Here is a 27,558-nt window from a genome sequence, read left to right as displayed (position 1 = left end):
CAGCTGATAAATGTCAGAGCTAGTGTGGAAACCAGAAGGACTTCATTTCTGTGCTCGTATGCTTTCATTCTTTTGTGATCAGTTTTCCTTTCTAGATTTTAAAAAGATCTTTTTCTTGATAGTGTAAACTTTCATTATTAGGTACCTAGGTATAGATGTTATTTTAAATTCAGATTCATTTTGATCAGTACGTGGCTCACTCTTTGAGTCTGGAGTCTTATGTTCTTCAAACAGCATTTTAGGGAATGCTGTTTGATGATTTCTTGACGTTTTTCTCTTCCCTTTCCAGACTCAGGATACTGGTTCTCCTAGACTCATGTATTCTTATTTTTATTTTCTCTCTCATTCTCTGGCTTTCCTTGAAACCTCCACCAGCCTTTGGCCTTTTTGCAGCTTTGTTGAGGTATACTTGACATAGAATCAACTGCAGGTAATTAAAGTGTACAATTTTTTTTTTTTTAACTTTCTTTAAAGATGAGGTCTTGCTCTGTCACCAGGCTGGAATGTAGTGTGCAATCACGGCTCACTGCAGCCTCAAACTCCTGGGCTTAAAGTGTATAATTTAATACAGTGCATACATCTGTGAAACCAGCACAACCAAGACAGTGAACGTGACCTCCAAAACATTCCTTCTGCCCTTTTGTAGTTCCTTTCTACCATCCCTCCCTGCCACCTGTCTTGTCAACCACTGACTGATTTGCTTTCTGACCCTATCGATAAGTTTTCATTTTCTATAATTTTTTATAAATGAGATTATTTAGTATATACTCATTTTTTGCCTCAGTTACTTTCATTCATCTTATTTATTTTGAAATTCATCCATTATTGTATGTGTAAGTAGTTTCTTTTTTTTTTCCCTTGTTTTTGAGATGGAGTCTTGCTCTTTTGTCCAGGCTGGACTGCAGTGGTGCAATCTGGGCTCACTGCAACCTCCACCTTCCGGGTTCAAGCAATTCTCCTGCCTCAGCCTTCCGAGCATCTGGGATTACAGGCGCATGCCACCACACCTGGCTAATTTTTGTATTTTTAGTTGGGACGGAGTTTCACCATGTTGGCCAGGCTGGTCTTGAACTCCTAACCTCAAGTGGTCTGCCTGCCTCATCTTTTAATTTTTGGATAGTATTCTCTGTGTAGATACACCACATTTTATTTATTTATTCAGATGATTGATGAACATTGGGATTGTTTCCAGTTTTTGGCTTTCAGAAAAAGAAACCTATGAACATCTGTGTACAAGTCTTTGTAGGGAAATACACTTTCATTTATTTGGGGGAAAAAAGATTAGGAGTGAAATGGTTGGATTGTATAGTAGGTGTGTGGTTACTTAAATAGAAAAACCTGCCAGACTTTTTGTTTTTCATACTGGTTGTGCCATTTTACGTTGGCAGCAGCAGCATATCAGGGTTCCAGTTGCTCAACTTCCTCACCAACACTTGATATGGTTAGCCCTTTTAGTTTTAGGTATTCCAGTGTACTGTTACCTTATTGTGGTTTTAAGCTGCATTTCCCTCAGATGCTTGTTTGCTTTCTGTATATTATCACGGGCGAGGTGAGGCATCTGTTCAGATCTTTTGCCCATTTTTACCTTCGGTTGTCTTACTTAAATGTAGAGTTTGTTACATATTCTAGGTGGAAATCTTTAGTTTGATATATCTTTTGCAAATGTTTTCTTTTAATCTGTGGCTTGTCTTTTTACTTCTTAACAATGTCTTGGGAGCAAACATTTAAAAATTATAGTGAAGTCTGATTAATTTTTTCCCTTTATATTTCTGCTTTTTGTATTTAAGAAATCCTTTGTCAAAGCCAAAGTCTCTTGTGTTTTCTTAGAGAAGTTTTATAGTTTTAGTTCATTCTGTGGTTTCCATTTTTTGGTCTAATTATGTGGTGAATTATCGGTCTTTAAATCCTAAAGCCACCTTGCATTCCTTGGATTAAACCCCACTTGATCATGTTGTATTATTTTTATATACTGTTGAAATCAGTTTGCTAAAGTTGTCTTGAGAATTTTTATGTCTCTGTTCACAAAAGATATTTGTAGCACTCTTAATGTCTAGTTCAGATGTCAGAATAATGTTGACCTCAAATTGAGTTCCTTCAGTTTTTTGGAAGAGTTTGTATAGAGTTAGTGTTGTTTCTTCCTAAAATATTTGATATAATTTACCAGTGAAGCCATCTGGACTTGGAATTTTGTAGGAAGGCTTTAAGCTGCAAATTAAGTTTCTTTAGTAGATCTAGAACTATTGAGGTTACCTATTTATTTATTTTTGGATGAGCTTTTTTAGTTTGTATCTTTCACAGGTTTTGCCCATTTCATCTAAGTCAAGCTTGTCCAACCTATGGCCTGCGAGCTGCATGTGGCCCAGGATGCTTTGAATCCTGCCCAGCACAAATTCGTAAACTTTCTTAAAACATCATGAGATTTATGCACAGACTTTTTCTTTTTTTTCAGCTCATCAGCTATCGTTAGTATTAGCGGCCCAAGACAGTTCTTCTTCCAAAGTGGCTCAGGGAAGCCAAAAGATTGGACACCCCTGATCTAAGTAGTTGAATTGGCTGACATAAAGTTGTTCATAGTATTTTCTTACTATCCTTTTTTTTGTTAAAAATGTTTTCACTCCTTCTGTTTTTACTTCTCTTTTGTTTTTTCTTCCTATTAACTTATTATTATCCTTTTAATATTGTTAGAATCTGTAGTGATGTTCTGTCTCTCATTCCTGATACTTGTAATTCTGCTTTCTTTGTTTTGCCCCATTATCAGTCTGGCTATACTGTTCTCAGATAACTAGCTTTTGGTTTCATTGTTTATCGTTTTTCTGTTTTCTACTTCTTTGATTCTGCTCTTATATTTATTTCCTTGTTATGCTTACTTTGGGTTTAACTTGTTTTTTCTCCTCCTTGTTTATTAAGGTAGAAGCTGAGGTCATTGTTTTGAGACATTTCTTCTTTGATACAGATCTTTCTTTTTTTTTTTTTGAGACGGAGTCTCGCTCTGTCGCCCAGGCTGGAGTGCAGTGGCAGGATCTCAGCTCACTGCAAGCTCCGCCTCCCGGGTTTACGCCATTCTCCTGCCTCAGCCTCCCGAGTAGCTGGGACTACAGGCGCCCGCCACCTCGCCCGGCTAGTTTTTTGTATTTTTTAGTAGAGACAGGGTTTCACCGTGTTAGCCAGGATGGTCTCGATCTCCTGACCTCGTGATCCGCCCATCTCGGCCTCCCAAAGTGCTGGGATTACAGGCTTGAGCCACCGTGCCCGGCCTTGATACAGATCTTGAGTGCCATAAGTTGCCTTCTAGATATTGTTTAAACAGTGTGCCACAAATATTGACATGTTGTATTTTCATTTTCATCCATTTAGAAATATAGTCTAGAACTCCCTTTGGCCCATTGGTTATTTAAGAGTGTTACTTAATTTTCACACACGGGAGATTTTCCAGGTATTTTTTCCCGTTAGTGATTTTTAATTTAATTCACTTATCAGAGATCATACTTAATTTGAGTTCTGTTAAAGTTTATCAGACTGGTTCAGAATATGGTCTCTATGAATGGTTTATGTGCATTTGAAAAGGATACATTTTTTGCTGCTGTGAAATTTTGACTATAACCTTTGGATTTTCCTGTTTCTCCTTTCAGTTCTGTTGGTTTTTGCTCCGTGTATTTTGAAGCTCTTTTATTAGGTACATAAATGCTTAACATTGTTCTAGTTTTTTGATGAATAATATGCTTATCATGAAATGACCTTCACTATTTTTGGTTAATATTTGCTCAGAAATCTTTTATTTGTCATTGATACAGCCAGTTATTCTGATTAGTGTTAGCATGGTGTATTTTTTTCTATCCTTTTATTTTAGTCTGTTTGCATCGTTATGTTTACAGTGGACATTTTTGTGGGTAACATAACAGTTGAGTCTGGCTTTTTAACACAGTTTGAGAATCTCTGCCCCCTCTTTTTATTGGGGTAAAACATACATAACATAAAATTACCTTTTTGACTGTTTTTAAGTGTACAATTCAATGGAATCAAGTATGTTCACGTTGTTGTGCAACTGTCACCAATGTCTATTTCCAGAACAATTTTATCATCCCAAACAGAAACTCTACCCGTTAAACAGTAGCTCCTTGTCCCCCTCCCCACTTTCTGTCTTTATAAATTTGCCTATTCTAGCTACCTTATGTAAATGAAATCATAATATTTTTCCTTTTGTGTCTGGCTTATATCTCTTAGCATAGTGTTTTCAAGGTTTGTCCATGTTGTTGCATGTCTCAGAATTTTATTCCTTTTTAAAGCTGAATGATACTCCCATTGTATGTGGGAGTATATGGGAGTATATGTCACACTCTGGACACTTTTGACTGGTTCTACCTTTAGGCTATTATGAATAACACTGCTGTGCACATTAGTGTACAAGTATCTTTTTTAGTCCCTGCTTTCAATTCTTTTGAGTGTGTACCTATGAGTGGAATCATTGGATCATGTAATTCTGTGTTTAGCATTTTGAGGAACCACCAAATTGTTTTTCTAGTCTGCTTTGTAATTGGGCCATTTAGAACATTTATATTTAAAATGGTTATTGATGGCCAGGCACGTTGGCTCATACCTGCAATCCCAGCACTTTGAGAAGCCGAGGAAGATGGATCATTTGAGGCCAGGAGTTTGAGAGCAGCCTGGACAACATAGTGAAACCCTGTCTCTAAAAAAGTGACAAAAAAAAAATTAGCCGAACGTAATGGTACGACACCTGTAAACCCAGCTACTCAGGAGGCCGAGGCACAAGAATCACTTGAACCCGGGAGACTGAGGTTGTAGTGAGCTGAGATCATGCCACTGTACTCCAGCCTGGGCGACAGAGCGAGACTCCGCCTCCTGGGTTCACGCCATTCTCCTGCCTCAGTAGCTGGGACTACAGGTGCCCGCCACCGCACCCAGCTAATTTTTTGTGTTTTATTTATTTTTTTTTTAAGTAGAGATGGGGTTTCACCACGTTAGCCAGGATAGTCTCGATCTCCTGACTTCCTGGGATTACAGGTGTGAGTCACTGCGCCCGGCCTTAGGTTGTGTTTTTATGATTTCATTTTATTCTCTTTGCTTACTTACTAAGTACTCTTTACTGATTCAATCATCAGCTTCTTCACTTCATGTACTTTAACTGCTTGGCTCATACAGTCTTCCATTTATCAGCTTTCTGACCATCGGAAAATGACTTAAATGCCTGAACTCTGGAGAGCTGGAGCTTCTTGTTAAAACCAAACCCCAAGATAAATTTTTTTTGTTTTTGAAGATGGAGTCTTGCTCTGTCACCCAGGCTGGAGTGCAGTGGGGCGATCTCTGCTCACTGCAACCTCCACCTCCTGGGTTCAAGCTATTCTCCTTCCTCAGCCTCCCAAGTAGCTGGGACTACCAATGTGTGCCATGACGCCTGGCTAATTTTTGTGTTTTTAGTAGAGGTTTCACCACGTTGGCTAAGCTGATCTTGAACTCCTGACCTCAGGCGATCTGCCTGCCTCAGCCTCCCAAAGTGCTGGGATTACAGGCATGAGCCACCATGCCTGGGCCCTAGATAAATCAAATAACACAGTTTAATTGAGCAGTGAACAGTTTGCCAATTGAGTGGCCCTCAGAACCAGAAGAGGTTTGGGGAGCTCTCGAAAACGGAAGTGAGATATAAAAACGGTTTGATCTTTGGCTTATTTGAATATGGCCAGGTAAGTTGGCAACCTGTGATTGACTGAAGCTCAACTGCTGTGATTGGCCGAGACTCTGCTTTCTGTTACAAAAGCGTGCTCCTAAGTTAGGCTTTTCCTTAATGGACTTTGTATAAGTAATATTGCAGTTCTTCAAGTGAAGAATCAGGAAGGAGCCATTCTCAGGCAAAATTTGATGTAAGTTATCACACTACGCTACACTGCTGCTCCCTACAGTTTTCCCCTCTGGTGATCTCTGTGCAAGGGCTGAAACCAGTAGGCTGTGTGTCCTCATTTGTTATCAGCTGGGAATGTGTGTGTTGGGTGACTCAATTTTTCACTGCCCTGTGCATGTCCACAAATGACTGCGAAAGTACCATGATTATTAATTTTGGGGTTAAAAATAAATTTCAGTGAGTAGACACATTTGCAAACACAGGATTCATGAATAGTGAAAGTTGGCTATGTGTGTATCACAGAGGGTGGTTGTGTGGATTAGATGTATTAATACCAGTTATACATTCCTAGTACAGAAGCATTTGCTAAATGGCAACTATTTGGGAAATCTGATTTCAGAATTTTATTTGGTGAATTAATTTTTAGTACTTTTGTCCAAGTAAAGGCAGAGATGTTTTTGAGTCTAACTCTTGGTGATGCTGCGTTGTAGTGTACAGTGTGGTCTTACTGTTTTCATGTAATGAAATCCAGGTTTCCTCCACTGCCTCTTTTCTCTCTTCCATTTCATTGAGTACTACTTTTGTGATAGGCTGATATCACTCTGAGGGAAGGGAGAAAAATAATAAGGCGGACATTTATCCTTATCCTACATTCTATTTTCTCCAATATGATTGTTTTTTTGGAGCTGGTTACCACATTCTTTAAACAGCTTTGTTGAGATATGATTTGTATACAATAAAATTCACCCATTTAAAGTGTACAGCTCAATGATTTTTAATATTTTCACAAATGTGTGCATCCATCGCCACAGTCAATTTTAGAACATTTTAATCACCTTGAAAAGAAACTTGTACTCTTTAGCTATTGTCCCTCTATCTGCTGTCACCTCTTCTCCCAACCTTAAGCAACCATTGATCTACTTTATGTCTGTGTAGATTTTTCCTAGTCCAGACTTTCACGTGAGAGGAATCTATAGAATATGGTCATTTCTGGCTGGCTTCTTTCACTTAACATTACATTTTCAAAGTTCACCCATGTTGTAGCACGTTTCAGTACTTTATTATTTGCTTATGGCCAAATACTGTGCCATTGTATGGATATACCACATTTTGTTCATCCATTTATCTGTTGATAAACATTTGAACAGCTTCTATCTTTTGGCTATTATGAATAATGCTATTTTAAATATTCATGTTACATTTCTATGTGGATATGTTTTCATTTTTCTTGGGTGTATACCTAGGGGTAGAGTTGCTGGATTACATGGTTTAATCATTTGAAGAACTGCCAGCCGCTTTCCCAGGTTCTCGCTCTGTTGCCCAGGCTGGAGTACAATGGCATGATCATAGCTCTCTGCAGCCTTGAACTCCTGGGCTCAAGCGATTCTCCTGCCTCAGTCTCCCAAATATCTTGGACTAGAGGCATGTGTCACTATGCTTGGCTAACTTTTTTTTTTAAAGAGATGGAATTTCCCTGTGTTGACTGGTCTTGAACTCCTAGCCTCAAGTGATTGCACTATTTTATATTCCCACCAGTAATGTATGAGGGTTCCAGTTTTTCCACATTTTTGATGTGAAGCATGTTTACTGTGTGCTGCTTACCAGCTTGTCTGAGTCTGATGAGATAAGGACATCCACGTACAGTGTTACATGAAGAGGGTTTATTATTTACAAATAGACAGTAAAGGACAACAGAAGCCTAGGATTCATTCTGAATGGGTCCCCCATGGCTCAGGAAATGTGCCCAGGGCAGATAGAGTCTTGACTGCAGGGGCCACACTTGCATGGTGGCAGAGGAACCCCAAAAGGCAGCCCACTCTGGGTTATACACCTCAGGGTTCATGTGACACACTGAGCTAATGCTTTGAAAAACGTTCTGCTTCCGGGGGTGAAAGGTACAGAGCCCACCTTGTCCCAGGCAGTGGTGCCATCACTCAAGATGTTACATTCCTGGGAGGGACAGGAGCAAGGCTGGACATTTTTAGGCAGTTCTTCCCTATTTCAGGATATTGCATTCCCATCACATTCTACAGTCACTTTTGAGAACTATGAGCAAGAAAAGGAACTGAGTTGGTCCAAGGCCAGCCAAAGAACCATCCCACACTTGCCAACACTTGTTACCTGACTTGGCTTTAGCCGTTCTAGTGGGTGTGTGACGTGGTATTTCCTGTGGTTTTGATTTGCATTTTCCTGATGACTAGTGGTGTTGAGCATCTTTTCATGTGCTTACTGGCCATCTGTGTATCTTTTGGAGAAATATCTATTTAGGTTCTTTGTCTCCTCTTCCCCCTTTTTCTTTGAGACAGGGTCTCACTCTTGTTACCCAGGCTGGAGGATAGTGGCACAATCTCAGCTCACTGCAACCTCCATCTCCTAGGGTCAAGTTCATCCTCCCACCTCAGCCTCCTGAGTAGCTGGGACTACAGACAGGCACTACCATACCCGACTAACTTTTTGTATTTTGGATTGAGACAGAGTTTTGCCACATTGCCCAGGCTGGTCTCGAACTCCTGAGCTCAGATGATCCACCTGCGTCAGCCTCCCAAAGTGTTGGGATTACAGGCGTGAGCCACCATACCCGGCCTCTTTGCCTTTTAAAAATTGGGTTGGCCTGTTATTGAATTGTAAGAGTTTTAAAGAATATATTCCGAATATAAGCCCCTTATGAGATAAATGATTTGCAAATATTTTCCCACATTCTGTGGATTGTCTTTCCACTTTCTTGATGGTGTCCTTTGAAGAATAAAAGTTTAAAATTTTGTCCAGGCGTGGTGACTCAGGCTTGTAATCCCAGCACTTTGGGAGGCTGAGGCGGGCCGATCACTTGAGGACAGGAGTTTGAGACCAGCTTGGCCAACATGGTGAAACCGTGTCTCTACTGAAAATACAGAAAATTAGCCGGGCCTGGTGGCGGGCGCCCATAATTCCAGTTACTCGGGAGGCTGAGGCAGGAGAATGGCTTGAACCCAGGAGGCAGAGGTTGCAGTGAGCCAAGATCGCGCCATTGCACTCCAACCTGGGCAACAAGAGCACAACTCAGTCTCAAAAAACAAAAAAAAGTTTAAAATTTTGATGATGAAGTGCAGTTCATCTGCTTTTTTCTTTTTATCGTTTGTGCTTTTGGTGGCATATCTAAGAATTCCACTGCCAAATTCAAGGTCACAAAGATTTACACCTGTTTTTTGGAAGAGTTTTATAGTTTTAGCTCTTAAATGTAGGTTCATGATCCATTTTGAGTTGTTTAAGGTGTGAAGTAATAGTCCAGCTTCACTTTCTTGCATTGGCTCTCCAGTTGTCCTATGCCATTTGTTGAAGACTGTTCTTTTCTCCGTTAAATGATCTTGACACCATGTAAAAATCAGCTAATAATAGCTATGTGCATTTATTTCTGGACTCAGTTCCATTCCGTTGATCTAAATGTTTATCCTTGTCCCAGGACCACACTGTCTTGATTACTGTTGCTTTGTAGTAAGCTTTGAAATCAGGAAATAGAGTATGATTCCTACTTTATTCTTTTCCAGGATTATTTTGGCTATTACGGCTGCCTTGCAATTTTATATGAAATTTTATAAGCAGCTTGTCAGGTTCTACAAATAAATCAGCTGGGATTCTGGTATAGATCACATTGAATTTGTCAATCAGTTTGAGGAGTATTGTCATCTTAATGTTGAGTCGTCTGTTCCATAAATATGGGATGTTTTCTATTTATTTAGAACGATTTTGATTTCTGTCAACAATGTTTTGTAGTTTTCAAAATATAAATTTTGCATTTCTTTGTTAGATTTAGCCCTAGTTTTTTGATACTATTGTGAGAATGTTTTAATTTTATTTTTGGAATACTCATTGCAGGTGTATAGAAATGTAATTTATTTTTATATATTGATTTTGTATCCTATAACCTTGCTGAAGTCATATATCCTAATAATTTTCTAGTAGATTCCTTAGGATTTTCTATATAGAAAATCATGTCATGTGCAAATACAGTTTAATTTCTTTTTTTCTAATACCAATACGTTTTCTTTTTCCTGCCTAATTGCCCTGGCTGGAACCTCCAGAATAGAAGTGGCAAGAGCAGGCATCTTTGTCTTGTTCCTGATTTTAGAGGGAAAGCCTTTAGGCTTTGACCGCCAAATGTGATGTTAACTGTTGGATTTTTTGTTTTGTTTTGTTTTGCAGATGCCCTTTATGTTGAGAATTTCCATTCTATTTCTAGTTGAGTATTTTTTTAATCATGAAAGTGTTAGATTTTTCTAATGCTTTTTCTGTATAAAGATGATCATGTGATTTTGCTTTGCAATCTGTTTATATGATGTGTTTCATTGATTGGTTTTTGGATGTTCAACCAACTTTGCCTTTCTAGGATAAATCCTACTTGGTGGTGGTGTATAATAGTTTAATATATTGCTGACTTCTGTTTGCTAGTCCAGTCGTCTTGCAGTATCTGTGAGGGATTGGTTCCAGGACCTCCTGTGGATGCCAAAATCAATAGAGGCTCAAATTTCTGATATATAATGGTTTAGTATTTGCATATAATCTATGCACATCTTCTCGTATATTCTAAATAATCCCTAGGTTACTTAAATACCTGGTACAATGTAAATGCTGTAGTTGTTACACTGTATCGTTTAGGGAATAATGACAAGAAAAGGTCTGCACATGTTTAGTACCAACACAACTGTCCATTTTTTTTCCTGAATATTTTCGATCCGTGATTGGCCTATTCCACAGAGTAGAATCAACAGATGTGGAGGGCTGACTGTATTCTGTTGAGGATTTTTGCATCCATGCTCATAAGAAACGCTGGTCTGCAGTTTTTTCTTTTATGTTTTTGTGTGGTCTTGGTATTGGTCATATTGGCCCAATAAAATGTGTTCAGAATTGTTGGGAAGAATTCATGAAGAATTTGTACTAATTCTTCTTTTGAATGTCTGATGTAATTCAGCCGTGAAGCCATTTAGGCTTGGACTTTTCTTTGTGAATAATTTGTGGATTACTGATTTAATCTCTTTAACTTGTTACAGGTTTATTCGGATTATCTCTTTCTTGAATCATTTTTGGTAGTTTGTGTCTTTCTAGTAATTTGTCCATTTCATCTAAGTTATCTAATTTGTTGGTGTATGACTATTTATAGTGTTTCTTTATCATCCTTTTTTTGTTTTTATAAGGTTAACTGTAATGTCCGCTCTCGTCTCTGATTCTAGTAATTTGAATCTTCCTTCCTTTTTCCTTAATCAAACTAGCAGAAGGTTTGTCATTTTTTGGTTGATCTTTTTAAAAAACTAGCTTTGTTGGTTTCGCTTTTTCTCTGTTTTTGAATTTTCTTTTCATTAATTTCTGCTCTAATCTTTTATTCTTTCTGCTTGCTTTAGGTTTAGTTTACTCTCTTTTGGTATCTTAGGTGGAAAGTTAGGTAATTGATTTGAGATTTTTTTTTAATTAACTTTTTCAGAGCCAAATACTTCTGAAGAGATATTTCTTAATCTAAGCATTTACAACTATAAATTTCCATCTGAACACTGCTTTATATGTATTCCGTAACATTTTGTATATTGTGTCTTCATTTGTATTGATCCCAAAGTATTTTCTGATTTCCTGTTTGATTTCTTCCTAGACCCCTTGGTTATTTGACAGTGTTGTTTAATTTCCACATATTTGTGAATTTGCTAATTTTTTTTCTCTTAGTGATTTCTAATTTCATTGTGGTCAGAGGATATACTTTGTATTATTTCTATGCTTTTAATTTTTTCGAGAGCATATTTCATGTACACCTGAGAATGTATATTCTGTTGTTAGGTGTAATGTGCTATAAACATCTGTTAGGTCTCTGTTGATAGTGTTGTTAAAGTTATCTGTTTTTATGTTGATCTTCTGTTTTGTTCTGTTATTGAAAGTGGAGTATTGAAGTCTCCAGCTATCAGTGTTGAATTGCCATATGTTTTGTTTTGTATATTTTGGTGCTGTTATTAGGTGCACCTGTATTTTTAATTGTTACATCTTTTTCTTGATGGATTTACTTTTTATCATTATAAAATGACCTTCTACCTCCAGTAACATTTTTTTATTTGTTTTAGTCTATTTTATCCGATAATCAGTATAGCCACTCCAGTTTTCTTGTAGTTGCTGTCTGCATGATTATCTTTTCTCATCCATTTACTTTTACTCTTTTGGGTGTTTGAATCTCAAGTATATCTCCTGTATATAACACATAGTTGGATCATGTTTTAAAATCTGCTTTGACAAGCTACCTTTTCGTTGGATTGTTTGATCCATTCACATTTTAATGTAATTATTGATAGAGCTACGTTTTACTTTTTGTTTTTTGTATGTCTCATGTCATTTTTCTCTTTCTCCTTCGTGGTTTCTTTTGTAATGAGAGGCTATTTTCTAATATAGCATTCTAATTTTTTTCTTTTCTTATTCAGCGGCCAGTTACTAGAAGGATTTTAATTTCATTAGTAATTTTTTTCTACTATATATATTTTTCAAAGTCATTGTTCTAGAGATTACCCTATGTATCTTATCAGAATCAGATTCAGATTTATACTAGCTTAATTTCAGTAATATATGCTAAAATTTATTGAACTTTACTGCTATATAGTTCAATTCCCATCCCCCCTTTGTATATTATTGTTATATATATTACATATATTGACATAACCCAACAATACTTTTTTTTAAGTGTTACTTTACCATCTGCAGCCATTTCCTTAGCCCACTGCAACTTTGTTTCCATCCACCCCTTTTGTGCTATTAGGGCAAATATGTTACATGTATATTACATTCTACCTTATAAGCTCAACATTATACTATATAATATTTACACATTTGCTTTTTAATTCAGTTAATAAAGGAGGGGAAAATATACTTGTGCTTATTGTTTGCATGGACTTGCATTACCATCTGGAGTCACTTGCCTTAGTAACTTTAGTAAACTTTTTGTAACTTTATAGCTGGAATAACTTGGTTTAGTAGTTTTTGAAAGTGTGGTCTGTTAGCAACAATTCGGTCAGCTTTTTATTCATCTGAGTCTTCATGTCACCCCAGTTTTGAACCATAGCTTTCCTGGACTGAGAATTCTTGGTTGACAGGGTTCTTTTGTTGTTGTTTGTTTGTTTCCACTTCTTCACTGCTTTTTATGTTATCCCACTACCTATTGGCCTTCTTTGTTTGTTTATTTATTTATTTTGAGATGGAGTCTCACTCTGTCACCCAGACTGGAGTGCAGTGGCACGATCTTGGCTCACTGCAACCTCCATCTCCTGGGTTCAAGTGATTCTCCTGCCTCAGCCTCCCTAGTAGCTGGGGCTACAGGCATGCACCACCACACTCGGCTAATTTTTTATATTTTTAGTAGAGATGGGGTTTCACCATGTTGGCCAGGCTGAACTCGAACTCTTAAATTGTAGATCTTTCCGGGGATTAGTTTCTGAGGTCAGTGTTTGGTATTTGTGCCAAACCCAGGAGGGCTCCTCCCAGCCATCTTAATGCCTAGTTTTCTTCTGCAAACTAGCTTGTAGTCCAGGCCTGTATCTTCATTAGATCCATTAGTCTCCTCCCAATTGCTTTTCATTATAACTTGCACTGTTTTGGTTTGTTTGTTTGTATTTGAGACAGGGTCTCACTCTGTTGCCCAGCCTGGGGTGCAGTGGTGTGATCTTGGCCCACTGCGTCTTCGACTTCCTGGGCTCAGGTGATTCTCCCACCTCAGCTCAGCGTCCTGAGTAGCTGGGATTACAGGTGTGCCACCACACCTGGCTAATTTTTTGTAGAGATGAGGTTTCACCATATTGCCTAGGCTGGTCTCAAACTCCTGGGCTCAAGTGCTCTGTCTTGGTTTCCCGAAGTGCTCCGATTATAGTTGTGAGCAACTGTGCCTGGCTTTGTGTGTGTGTGTGTGTGTGTGTATGTGTGTGTGTGTGTGTGTGTGTGTGTGTAGGGTCTCACTTTGTCACCTAGGCTATGGTTCTGTAGTGGCACAATCAGCTCACTGTATCTGCCAACTCCTGGGCTCATGCAGCCCTCTGCCTTAATCTCCTGGGTAGCTGGGACTACAGGTACATGCCACTGCCCCTGCCTGATTCTTTTTTTTTTTTTTTTTGAGACGGAGTCTCGCTCTGCCGCCCAGGCTGGAGTGCAGTGGCCGGATCTCAGCTCACTGCAAGCTCCGCCTCCCGGGTTCACGCCATTCTCCTGCCTCAGCCTCCCGAGTAGTTGGGACTACCCGCGCCCGCCACCGCGCCTGGCTAGTTTTTTTTTTTTTTTTTTGTATTTTTTTAGTAGAGACGGGGTTTCACCATGTTAGCCAGGATGGTCTCGATCTCCTGACCTCGTGATCCGCCCGTCTCGGCCTCCCAAAGTGCTGGGATTACAGGCTTGAGCCACCGCGCCCGGCCCCCTGCCTGATTCTTGGTGGGGCTCTGGGAGTCTCTGTGTTCCCCAGGCTGGCCTTAAACTCCTGGTTGCAAGTGATTCCCCCACTTTAGCCTCCCAAAATGCTGATGACCGACCTGAGCCACTCGGCCTCACTCTACTTTCACTGTTTTTGAGAACAGCTGTGTTTTTGTTTTTGTTTTTTTTCAAACTTTACTGTGCACTTTTGCAAATGAATTTCGTTCTAAAATTTTTACAGGTTTTCTTGAGTTGCTTGCTGTTTGCCCTCAGGATCATTTCCAAAGGCTTTGAATGTTTTTGTTTTAAAAGTAATATTTACCAGTTTCACTGGGGAGCAGGTCATTGAAGCTCTTCATGCTGTCATGTTGGAATAAAATCTTCTGATAAGACTTTATGTAGGGAATGATGATCAATGTCACACACCTTGCCTATTTTGTATCCTGTGTAGTACTTAACATAGACCTCGGCCCACATCACTTTGAATCTAGTGAAATTACAATTAATTAGTCTAACATACTGGTTAAGGTACCATCTCTTAGTCATGGTTTTAAATCCTAGTTCCTGAACCTGGCAGTGGTGTGACTTTGGAAAAGCCACTTAACCTCTCTAAGCATTTGTGTTCTTAATTGTAAGTGGAATACTCCAGACCTCACAAGGTTGTTGTGAGTATAGAATGGAATAATCCATGAGTAAAAGCCCTTGTAACAGTGCTTATCACATGTTAAGTGCTCCATAAATGCTAGTGGTAATTATTAGTCCTCATTCACTAATATCATATAAAAATGAAGATCTAACACACGTACAACTTGAAAAAATACTAATCATGCACAAGTGTCAAAATGTCTTATTATAGGTTGAATTTTTAAGCCTAAATACTGTAATTTAAACTTTTCATTAGCTCTTTGGCCATTTCTCTCTAAAATATCACCCATGTTTTGAATTTCTTTTCATAGTTCAAGCTTCTTTAAGGGAAATCTAAAACTGAGTTGTATGGTTTGGCCTGTGACTTCCCTCAGTGGGATACTCCTATGGCCCTGGAATCTCAGACATGATTCGTGGTTTTTCTAATGTTGCTTTTTAAATCCTTTGTAGGTTTAAACAAAAATAATGCATCTACTGAGCTATTGGTGGTGGTTTATCTTCATAAGGTTGACTGGGACTATAGGTTGGCATGAAATTCATTTTAGGACTTCAAAACCTGTGTAATGTATTTTATACAAACATTATTTGTATATTTACTTCTTTAAATACCTTCTTTATCTTGATTTCTTGGCATTTTCATGCACAATAGAATGATATCCCAGCTGCCTATTTGGAATAAATATATCCCCTACTTTATTATCTATGAAGTCATGAAGGAGCAGGCTTCCTACTAGGCAGAGCTATCTTGACTGCCAGCCTTCTGGTATGGGTGCTCTCTGTTCCTTCCTGGGAATTGCTGCTCAGCCAGGGCACTGCACTGCCTTTCTAACCTAAGCCTTCATGTTCTCTGGGAGCTCCTTTCTCAAGTTGCCTGGCTCACATGGGACCTGGGTGGGTGAAGGGAGAGGAGAGGGCAGGAGTTGACCCACCTGGCTGTTCCTGTGACTGGCGCTGATGACTCATCCAGAAGCTGTTCCTTGAGTCTCCTCTGTGGGCCTGGAGCCCTCTTGTGTTAGCCCACCTTTGGCAGCATATCTCTTCTCACATATTGGAGGTACTGCGCTCCATCTTCAGTTAGGGCTATTGGTTCCCCATATTTTAGGTATCCCTCATCATTTCTCAGCCACAGAAATTCTGGTTTTCTGCCGTAGTTATACAGTAGATTGTTTGGTCTTTCATGTGTTCTCGGGGTAGAAAGGGAAGATTGCAGTGTGTGCTCAGTCTGTCATCTGGGGAATCCAAAAAAATAATTAAAAGTCATTACTTGAAATACATTGGTTTTAGGGTTCAGAGTGGCTCTCCTTTTAGCTGCCCTTTGATTAAGGATCTCTCTTTAACTGAACAGGAAATGTGTTGGTATAGCATTGGACAAGGTTCTTGAGGAGTCAGTTCTTTGTTGAGCATCAAAGTCTTCTCTTGATGAAAGGAATTCTAAAGTTACATAGTAAGTGTGTTGGACATATCTACAGTACTCTTGAGGGGAAAACATATTCAGTTTTCTTACTGGGAATACTCGGAGCTCTTTTCTCAAAATTAGGACCCACCTACTGCATACTTTATTTTTTTCCTAGGTAGTAGAAGTAGAAATTCTCATGTAGCTCCACTCCATATGAAGAGCTGTGCCTTTTCTTGTGCTAGGCACTAGGGCAGGGATTAGCCAGCTAGTGACATCCTGTTTTTGTGAGTCAGGTTTTATTGGAATACAGCCATGCCCGTTCATGTTGTGTTGTTTATGGCTGCTTTCACTCTTCAAAGGCAGATATTCGTTGTTGCAGTTGAGATCGTATGGCCAGCAGGTCTGAAATATTTACCGATTGCTCTCTTGGGGGACACAAAGAATGAGTTTTGATTTTCCTGAGTGTGGTGGGCCCTTGGACAGGATGAAGGTAGATTGGACTTTGCAGTATAGAGAGCCTCTTGCCATCATAGAGTTTGTTTTAATTTTGGGGTCATCAAATTACCTTTTTCTACAGACTCCACCCCCGCCCCAAAAATTGATCTGCTTTTTTCCTTACCACTTATTCCACTCACTGTTCCTGATCAAGCCTTTTTTTCTTGATTCACAGCATGTGTGTACAGAAGATTGTCTAATGGCTTCTTCTCTGTTCTGCCTTAAATCCCTTTCGTTATTCTTTCCCTTCAGTTCTAAATGCAACTTGAAGCCCAGTTCCATTCCTGTGATTCCTTCTCAGAGATAGTCAATATCCTGAAGTTGGTGTTTATCATTCCTTTGCTTTTCAACATGCTTTTATTGCATATGTATTCGTCCCTGAGCAATATTGAATGCTGTTTTAATTCATAACTTTCTGTAAATGGTATACTGTGTATGTTCTTTCTTTTTTTTTTTTTTTTTTTTTTGGTCTTGGCAGTATATTTGTGACCATCTAGCTCTAGCTTTTCCAATCTCACTTGCATCTCCCAGGTATATGGATGTTATATGAGTGGTGTGATCATAGCTCACGGCAGCCTTGAACTCCTGGCCTCAAGCAGTCCTCCCACCTCAGCCTCCGAAGTAGCTGAGACAACAGGCACATACCACCATACCTGATTTTAAATTTCTGTTTCTTTTTCTAACAGCTTTATTGAAATATAATTTGTATGTCATGAAATTGACCTGCTGAAAGTATATGATTTAGTGGTTTTTAGTATATTTACAGAGCTGTGCAGTTATCACTATTATCTGATTTTAGAGGGTCTTCATTCTCAAAAGTAGTTATCAGTTGCTACCCATCTCCCTCCCCTGTCTCCACCCTCACATGAAGCAACCATTAATCTACATTTTATATTTGCAAACATGTCTGTTTTAGACTTTTCATATAAATGGGATTGTATAGTACTTGGTACTTTATGACTGGCTTCTTTCATTTAACATAATGTTTTTGAGCTTCATCCATGATGTAGTATGTACATGATGGGCTTTTAAATTGCTTATAGTTTTTGCTGTTACAAGTGATGCTTTATATGTGTTTGAGGAACTGTTATTTTAAGTGACTTTTATTGTTAATAGTAAAAATGAGATCTCATAGTCTTAATCTTTCGCTGAGGCTCTGGGAGAGAAAAACAAAGGTAATAACATTTACAAAAACATAATTGAGTATCTCTGGCAGTGAGTAAGCCCTTGCCTTTCGAAGAACTCTGTAGCTGGGGTAGATTGACTAATTGTAAAACAGTGCAAGTGCCACAAGTGAATAAGCAAAATTATGAGGAAATGCAGAAGGAACAATTAATTTCTTGGGAGATACGTACAAGATGTTATAAAGTAAGTGACATTTGATTTGAGTCTAGACCCTGGAAATTAGTAATATTTCAGGAAGTGGGTGTTGGCAAGGGAGGAAGAAGGCATTCTGAAAGAAGCATCATGTGACCACATTGAGAGATTAAAAGGCATTTTCTAGGAACTTACAAGAGAGTGAGTGGGCCTCAACAACAGTATGGCAGGATAGGAGACTAGGAAGGGTCCAGGCTCATTGGTAAATGCCTGCTGTGAGAATCATTAGAAAAACTAGGTAAGATTAAGACATACACTTTTATGTTTTAGAAAGAGAACTCTGACAATGAGTGAGCTGGAGACCAGAGAGTCTAGAGGTTGGGCAGACTAGATGAAGGTTGTGCTCTTTTAGGTTAGAGATGGTAACTTCTTGTTGTTCATGGTGGTGGGAATGAAAGGAGATGAAGTAGGTAAGCATTTTTTACGTTACTTTGACAGGACTTACTGATGTGAGTGGTGAGGGAAATGAATTTTAAGATGACTCCCATGATCTCTTACTTGAACAACCTAAATGATTTGGGAATTTTCTATACATCTCCTACATTGTCAAAAATAACTGTGTTAGAAGCCATCCACTTCCTACAGATAAAATACCTGCTTCAGTTTGCTTTAAGGAATAAAATAACTTCTTATAATTTAAAGGTTACTTGAAGTGTTTTATTTCCAGTTCAGAAATGAAGCACAAGTTCATACTGAGCCTAGGATCTGTCATTTTTAGACTTGAACAATCAAACTACTATTAATTATCACTTCCTCATAGCCAAAAGAATGCAATGGTGTAAAGATTCCAGTTGATGCCAGTAAACCTAATCCAAATGATGTGGAGTTTGATAATCTGTATTTGGATATGAATGGAATCATCCATCCCTGTACTCATCCTGAAGACAAGTACGTAACCCGTTTTTGTCACTGATATAGCAAATCACAGAGGAAACACTATATTATATTACATTGTTTGGTTGTCATTATAGACCAGCACCAAAAAATGAAGATGAAATGATGGTTGCAATTTTTGAGTACATTGACAGACTTTTCAGTATTGTAAGACCAAGACGACTTCTCTACATGGCAATAGATGGAGTGGTAAGTGCTAAAATAATTAACTTAGAAGCCTCCATTTTGGTTTTTGCTGTGTTACCAGTGTCTAGAATGAAAGTCAGCTAAATAATGAAAAATGTTGACAGTGATGAACTTGAGAAAGAAAGCCTCATCCTTCAGTCATTCGTTCAGATTTTTTTTGTGTGTGTTTTGTGCTTATTTTGTGCTCAGTACTGTGAAATACTGGGGATGTTGGTGACTGCCCTTGCTTTTGAACTTTTGGCTTACCGTCAAAGGGAAGGAGGCATAGATAAATGAGTGAGCTTAGTTATTTATAGCCATTATAAGCACAATACATGCAGGGTGTTGAGGGAAGAGGAAGTCAGTGCTGCTAAGGAAGTTAGGATATAGAGAAGAGGTGACTTTTGTTCCATTTCTTTAACAATGAAGAATAATTGGGAGATTGGTGGGTAATGGTGGGAGATGGATGGGACAGGATTTGGGGAGGGAGGACCTTCCACATTTCTCAAATGTGGCAGGTAAACACAGTTTCCATGCCTTTGACCACACTGACATGTTTTGGCAACTACCGGTGGTTTGAATTGAGACGCGAAGTATAGCAAAAGCTTGAGAAAGCCTTACCATCTGGAGTTTGGATTGTATCCTCTAGGCAATGAGTAGTCATGAAAATGATTTGAGAGGAGTAAGTTACTGACCTATGATAATAATACCAAGTAGTTCATTTTATAAATGACCAGCAAACTGTATCGGGGTGTAAGGTAAGATATAACTCTAAATTTATTTAGCTATGTGCAAGTAGATTCTTTCTTTTAATTTTAGTGCATCCTAGTGGCTAATGGAATGAGTTTAGAAATCCAGAGAACTTTGAATCCAAGAAGATTAACTTTTCTGTGAGATTCGTCTTACTCAGTGAAAAATCTTAGCTACCTGATAACTTGCTAAGTTGCAGTTAGAATTGAGTAAAGAGCAAAAAGAAAAGGAATATGTCTTGTTTAGAGCACATTTCAGTTTATATTCAGCTAATTTTTTTTGAATAAATCTTTAGCTTTACTCCAGTGTGTTCTTTCTGCTGCATCAAGTATAAAGTATGTACACGTTTGTATGCATATGTGTGTGTACATGTTTATACACACTTTTTTTGTTAATATATAAATGTAGATAAAGAACTTTGTACTTAAGAGGGCTACATTAGATGGTCTTGTGGTCTTGTTCTACAGAAAAGGAAATTGTTTAAAGAGAATATTAAATAACTTATATTTAGATGTAAACAGGATGTTTCACAGTTTCTTCCCACCCCAGAACTCAGTTCAGTAACTTCCAAAATCTTACAATCTGGTTCACTTTATTTGGGCTTTTCCAGTGAAATTGCATTTGGTTAGAGTGATTTAAAAGTACTTTTGGTTAAAACATTATTTCTTTTCTGACTGCTATGCTGTATTGAAAAGACAGACTAATAATTATAAACCTTATTGTGGGAAATAGAAGTGCACCGAGATTCTGCAGATAAAGAAATAGTTTTCTGTTGCTTTTTTATGAGACATTGTGAATCCCATCTGGAGACCATTCTTCCTTTTAGGTGTGGACATAGAGAAGGTCTTCCTGATCTTAGTTCAGTAGTAACTACTCATCAAATGCTGGCTGGGTCTTTTGAGTAAAGTGAGCTTTCTTTCTTGGGTGCCTTGAATCAAGCACCCTAACTGAGGGGAACTGGTGTTAGACTGGGAGGACTTGCAGTATAAGTGCTCTGGCTTCATAGGATGTTTGTCCATTTGACATGGCACTCATTCACCTGATTGAGCTCAGCTTTTAGGTTCTTGGTCCAAATTTAAGTTCTCAGGATCTGGTATCTGCCATGAAAGGATTATTCGACACACTACTTACCTTTCTTCCATTTTAGTATACTACTTTTAAAAGAACACCTGATTCAAAATAATGTACAGATTTATTTGTGAATATTTTGATTAGTATTATGGAATATGAAATTTTCAGGCACCACGTGCCAAAATGAACCAGCAGCGTTCAAGGAGGTTCAGAGCATCAAAAGAAGGAATGGAAGCAGCAGTCGAGAAGCAGCGAGTCAGGGAAGAAATATTGGCAAAAGGTAAAGAATATGTATCTTGAAGTTGGATTTTTTATAAGATGTATGCAGAATGAGGGGATGGTGGCAACTTTTTCTTACAAATAGGCAAGCTTTTAATTTAATAAGGATCCCAGAATATCCAGTGTTCACTGTTGAGGAAAAGTAGTTCATGAAATCCTACCAATAGGCTTAATAGGCTTGTTTATTTTCAAACTCTCCTGTAAAAGGGAGCCTTGGGAATAGGGAATTCTGGTGGAGAGTGCAGATTGTCAACCCCTCTCAGGGCCAGTGCAACTCTTTAACAAACTTTTATGTCTCTGTAAAATAGAAATACAGTAAGTACTTTTTACTACTTTTCTCTGTGGCAGCTGTCAGAAAGCTATAGTTCTGTAAACATTTTCTTCAAATCAGCTTTGGTTTGCTTGCTTTTTGAAACTCAGGTCTATCTGAGGAAGCCAGAGGTGATTCGATCCACATTTACAGGTTGTTGCCAAGTCATTTGCATACTTTCAATATAAGTTGATGGAGCAGGCACAGCACTTATGGTTCCTTTAAGTTTGGAGGGGTGGGGTGGGATGTCTTCATTTTTGCAGTTCCCCAAAGCCTTAAAATTCCTGGTGGTGGTTGGGCGCGGTGGCTCACGCCTGTGATCCCAGCACTTTGGGAGACCAAGGCGGGTGGATCACGAGGTCAGGAGATCGAGACCATCCTGGCTAACATGGTGAAACCCCGTCTCTACTAAAAAAAAGCACAAAAAATTAGCCGGGCATGGTGGCACATGCCTGTAGTCCCAGCTACTTGGGAGGCTGAGGCAGAGGAATTGCTTGAACCCAGGAGGCAGAGGTTGCAGTGAGCCGAGATCGCGCCACTGCACTCCAGCCTGGGTGACAGAGCGAGACCCCATCTCAAAAAAAAAAAAAAAAAAAATTCCTGGTGGCTACATGGGTAGGAACTGACTAAGCCTCAGAGAAAAGGAGGATCAAGGAGTGTTGATGCCAGTTGGGACGGTTCTCTCCTACCATACCTGTGTGTGAGGTAGGGTATGGTTGTAGCAGAGTAGTTTGTTTGGTGTTCTGCTACTTACAGGGTTATAATAGAACAGAAAAGCCACAATGTCTTGGCTCCAGATAATTGCGCTCTACAGTTGAAAAAGGATGCCATAGTATAGTCACCTCAGGCCTCTAATTACAATACATTTTATATTACTTTAATTTTGCTGGAAGTGTACAAGTATATAGTTCCTTTAGCTGCAACTTGTAATTAAGACTCTAAAACCAGTTTGTATTTATAACAGTGTTTCTGATTTTAAGAATGTCTTTTTTTTTGAAGATGTGATGAAATATATTTGTTTCTTGAGAAGCAGCTAATAGTGATATAGAGGAAAAAATTGGATTTTTATATTCCTCTGTCTGATAATTGTATTTCTTATCCTGTAAAGCTGTGATGAACTCGGCCTTTAAAATTTCATTTCTCTTAGGCACCTTTATTTTAGGAACTGTTAACAAAAATATGGCCCCTAACTGGTGTATATGTGTGTGTGTGTGTGTGTGTGTGTGTGTGTGTGTGTGTATAGTCTCTTGCAGAGTGAATAACTTCATAATTTTTATGTAACAGTATAATGTATTTTGTGTACCATATATTGTTTTACATTCTTGTTAAAACATAATTTAAAAGGCTGAGCATGATGGCTCACCCCTGTAATCCCGGCATTTTGGGAGGCCGAGGAGGGCGGATGACTGGAGGTCCGGAGTTCGAGACCAGCCTGGCCAACACAATGAAAGCCCGTCTCTACTAAAAATACAAAAATTAGCCAGGCGTGGTGGCAGGTGCCTGTAATCCCAGCTTCTCAGGAGGCTGAGACAGGAGAATAGCTTGAACCCTGGAATGCGGAGGTTGCAGTGAGCCGAGATTGCACCATTGCACTCCAGCCTGGGTGACAGAACGATACTCTGTCTCAAATAATAATAATAATAGTAATAATAATAATAATAATAATTTAAATTTGAGAGATGGAATCTTATTTTCTTCCCAGTGAGGGAACATTGTTCCTCGGATGACAAGACTTCACTTCCTTTTGTATTTGAACTTTTTGTTTTTGTTGTTCTGGCTTAATATTGAGTAATGTATCTCACTTTTTATGGGGAGAACAAAATGTTGCCTCTTTTCTCTAGGTGGCTTTCTTCCTCCAGAAGAAATAAAAGAAAGATTCGACAGCAACTGTATTACACCAGTAAGTAGTCTCATACTTTGCTAGCTATTGCTAACTCTTAAATGATAGGTTAATTTGTTTCTTTCTATCGTTTTAGGGAACTGAATTTATGGACAATCTTGCTAAATGCCTTCGCTATTACATAGCTGATCGTTTAAATAATGACCCTGGGTGGAAAAATTTGACAGTAAGTTTCACATTTTGATACTTCAGAAAGATTAAGGGCGATCATTCAAGGCTGTACTTTGATATGACTGACATTATTTATCCTTCTGCCCTGCCCCATAAAATGCTAGTTGACTGTCGGAGGAAAGAAAAGCTTCCAGGGTTATTGGAGATGGGGTATCCTTACATGGTTAGGTTTTAGATAGCTGAATTTTCTCTTAAAGCCAATTTTGTCGTCTTGCCATCACTATGAAGCCATAAAATGGGATTCATGATTTAAAAAATATATATAGGAAAGTAATTTTTAAATGGAAATTTCCATTCTTACATATCAAAATATAGCAAGATTAGTAAGTTGTGGGTCTGCCTTAAATCGCTATGTTCCCAAATATTTAAAAAATATTTAAATGAACTTGTTTGTAATTTTAGGTTCATAAGCTGGCTTCCCTAATAATGAGAAATGGTAAATTATATTTAATAGATATCTGTTATTGATTATTCTTGGGGCATATATGGTCCAGTACTATATCCTTGCATGGCAGTGAAAATAGGAACTTGTGAATGATCAGTTTTTCTGATGGCTAGGTCTGACCCAGACATTTCATTACTTTCCATTCCATGTAGTAAGTTAATCAGTGAAATAGGTGTCACACACACACACACACACCCCCCACTTTACTCAGAAAATTTTCAGTGAAGTAGTTTTGGCGTTACACACACACACACACACACACGCACACACCCCTTCAGAAAATTTTCAATGAAGTAGTTTTGGTGTTTCACACACACCCCCACCCGCCCACCCACCTTATTCAGAAAATTTTCCTGTAATACTTTTCTCAGTTTTTCTTGAGACATATAATTCATTTGATATTTGTGCCTATAGAAAATTGGGGATAAGCTGAAAGTGTTAATTTTTTTATAGGTTATTTTATCTGATGCTAGTGCTCCTGGTGAAGGAGAACATAAAATCATGGATTACATTAGAAGGCAAAGAGGTAAAGCTTACTTAACCAGTATTTGATTGTATGTTCTATTTTTAAAAAGCCATTGAATAGAAAATATTTGGTATGAAGTAATATTCTTGTGGAATATAATATATTAATATAAATATTTGTTTCTCTCTTGTTTAGCCCAGCCTAACCATGACCCAAATACTCATCATTGTTTATGTGGAGCAGATGGTAGGTTTCTTCTTTGGGATTTGCTTCTCTTGGATTAAACCATAGCAAGTCTATGGGTTGGTGTGCAGTAATGGATTATTCATGGTTACCTGGAAGTTCCAAAATGCCTTGGTTATTTTATGTTTGACAAGGAACTAGTATTGAGTTGCTGTTTAATCTGTGATCAGTGATCTTTAATTTCTTTTCTTCTTTTTTACATTTTTCAACCTTTTAACTCCCCGTACTTTTAAAATGGAAAATTTCCCAAGTGTTTAATCCTTAGTGGCAGTCTATGTTGTAGGTCCACATATCTGGAGGACTTCCTATTAACTGGGAACTGCCAGGAAGTGTCAGGCTTTGGGGCTTGGCTGCTCATTTGGGTGCTCATTTGGGCTTTTCTTTGTGTTGGCATCTCATAGTAGTTTATGGTAAGAATCCTCTCAGAATACTCACTGTTCAGTGTTTTTCTCATTGTCGATTGATAGCTGATCTCATTATGCTTGGCCTTGCCACACATGAACCCAACTTTACCATTATTAGAGAAGAATTCAAACCAAACAAGCCCAAACCATGTGGTCTTTGTAATCAGTTTGGACATGAGGTCAAAGATTGTGAAGGTTTGCCAAGAGAAAAGAAGGGAAAGGTAAGAACTTTGAGATGGTAGTTGCCTCATTAAAAAAAAAAAAATCTATTGTGGTAAAATGTACATGACATAAAATATTTCAACCATTTTAAAATATACAGTTAAATAGCATTAAATATTTGAGTTACCTTGTTTTTAAAATGAAGAGAAGATTGTGGTTGATTAGTTTTTTATGTGCTTGTTCTGTTACCCTTCACAGAGATGTATCTTTTTTCTTTTCTTTTTTTTCCTTTTGAGAGGGAGTCTCGATAGAGATGTATCTTTTAAAGTACTTTAACATAAACCTGCATTCAAAAACTTGCACACACTCATCCTTTCTACTTAGCACTTTTTCTGACATCACCTATATCTACACGAGGCTTAGTTCTCATAGATAATAATGCCCATAGCTTGTAATTTATTTGTGGAAGTTATTTGTTTGAAATACTCTTAAAAGGAACTACAACTTCTTGAGACTTTTAAGTTACTCCCACTTTTTATGTATTTTAGGTTCACTTGGTTATGTCCAGTCCCCTTTAAAGGGGCTTGTGTTTCAATAATATGGTGCCTCTTGAGTCATATACTTTATGGGGGGGAAAAGACAATGGTGCCTCTTTCAAAGACATCGTTAAGTAAAAAAAGAGATAAATGTAATATAGTGTATTATTTCAGATATGTAATGCAATAAAGACAGTATACCTGTGTCTGTGTACATATTTCAGATACGTAATACAATAAAGACAGTATAGATGTTATCTATGCACATCTGTTCACAAGGAAGGGGTAATGGTTGGTTGGGTATAGGTCATCAGTTAGCAAACTTCAGTCCTCCAGGTTTGGCCTGTGAGCTATGTTTTTTACATTTTTAAAGTCTTGTTAAAAACAAAATAAAACACGAAAGACTATTCAACAGAGATCATATATGTCTCCCAATAGCCAAAATAATTTACTGTCTGGCCCTTTGCAAAAAATGTTTGCTGACCCCTGGTCTAGATGTGGTTGATTTTTTGGGTAATTTTTATTTTAAAATGGATTGGTGAGCTTTTAAAAATTTAATACTTGTGATATTAAAATGGATCTTGTGTTAGAAAAAGCCTTAAAATTTGCTTGGTTGGAAAAAATTACTGGACGTAGAGTAGACTTGTTTCATCTTCATTCCTGTTCTTGCAGCATGATGAACTTGCCGATAGTCTTCCTTGTGCAGAAGGAGAGTTTATCTTCCTTCGGCTTAATGTTCTTCGTGAGGTATGTAGCAATAATCATTGAAATCAGCACTCAAAGCAGGGTGCCTTTGATAGCTGTAATGGTAGCATTCCTTTTTGGTTGCAGTATTTGGAAAGAGAACTCACCATGGCCAGCCTACCATTCACATTTGATGTTGAGAGGAGCATTGATGACTGGGTTTTCATGTGCTTCTTTGTGGGAAATGACTTCCTCCCTCATTTGCCGTCGTTAGAGATTCGGTATGTGCATTTGTGTAGCTTTTCAAACTACTGTTTTAGGCTTCTTGACTTTACTGTGCCTAAAGCATAATGGTCCTAATGTATAATGTTTGTCTCTTGCTGACAGGGAAAATGCAATTGACCGTTTGGTTAACATATACAAAAATGTGGTACACAAAACTGGGGTAAGTTCATTCTTGAATGATTTCAAAACAGAAGTATTTGCTTTTATAAGAAGATCATTTTACATATATTTTATCACTTACAGGGTTACCTTACAGAAAGTGGTTATGTCAATCTGCAAAGAGTACAGATGATCATGTTAGCAGTTGGTGAAGTTGAGGATAGCATTTTTAAAAAGAGAAAGGATGATGAGGTAAAGTGTTTTTATTGCAGTAGCTAAAATTGCTCCTGTCTCTAATAGGCTATGATGATCTTGTGATTACTTTTAATCTCTTTGAGTGTGTTTTTATATCATTATAGTGTGTCAAGACTAATGTAATCATCAGCGGTCAGTGCTTTGATTATTTTATAAAGGTTGTGCTGCTTCCTCTGTGAAACTGTGTATTGTACCCTGTTTGAGTTGCATTGTAATGTTTTTTTCTGTCTTCATAATCTGAATATAAATCCAAACACATTTCTAATCAATAGGATTTGAAATGC

At 38.1% G+C, this 27,558-nt stretch overlaps 1 protein-coding gene across 3 annotated transcripts in view; it reads left to right on the top strand.

The window, feature by feature from the left end:
* Positions 1–27,558, top strand: part of XRN2 (5'-3' exoribonuclease 2) — an 88,728-nt gene that overhangs the window by 4,737 nt on the left and 56,433 nt on the right. For 2 of the 3 annotated variants that reach the window (XM_015149587.3, XM_015149589.3), the window contains exons 2-13: positions 18,916–19,043; positions 19,127–19,238; positions 21,204–21,315; positions 23,466–23,524; positions 23,601–23,690; positions 24,594–24,666; positions 24,802–24,852; positions 25,317–25,474; positions 26,624–26,698; positions 26,783–26,916; positions 27,023–27,080; positions 27,164–27,271. In XM_015149587.3, coding sequence (XP_015005073.1) covers positions 18,916–19,043; positions 19,127–19,238; positions 21,204–21,315; positions 23,466–23,524; positions 23,601–23,690; positions 24,594–24,666; positions 24,802–24,852; positions 25,317–25,474; positions 26,624–26,698; positions 26,783–26,916; positions 27,023–27,080; positions 27,164–27,271 — 1,158 coding nt within the window. The remainder of the gene's footprint in view (positions 1–18,915; positions 19,044–19,126; positions 19,239–21,203; positions 21,316–23,465; positions 23,525–23,600; positions 23,691–24,593; positions 24,667–24,801; positions 24,853–25,316; positions 25,475–26,623; positions 26,699–26,782; positions 26,917–27,022; positions 27,081–27,163; positions 27,272–27,558) is intronic. The other variant, XM_015149588.3, reaches the window with a different exon arrangement.

This window comes from Macaca mulatta, chromosome 10, assembly GCF_049350105.2.
Source record: "Macaca mulatta isolate MMU2019108-1 chromosome 10, T2T-MMU8v2.0, whole genome shotgun sequence".
In the NCBI taxonomy this organism is placed as follows: Eukaryota; Metazoa; Chordata; class Mammalia; order Primates; family Cercopithecidae; genus Macaca; species Macaca mulatta.
The sequence above is the reverse complement of the archived record's forward strand: the minus strand, read 5'-3'. Positions and strand labels throughout refer to the sequence as shown.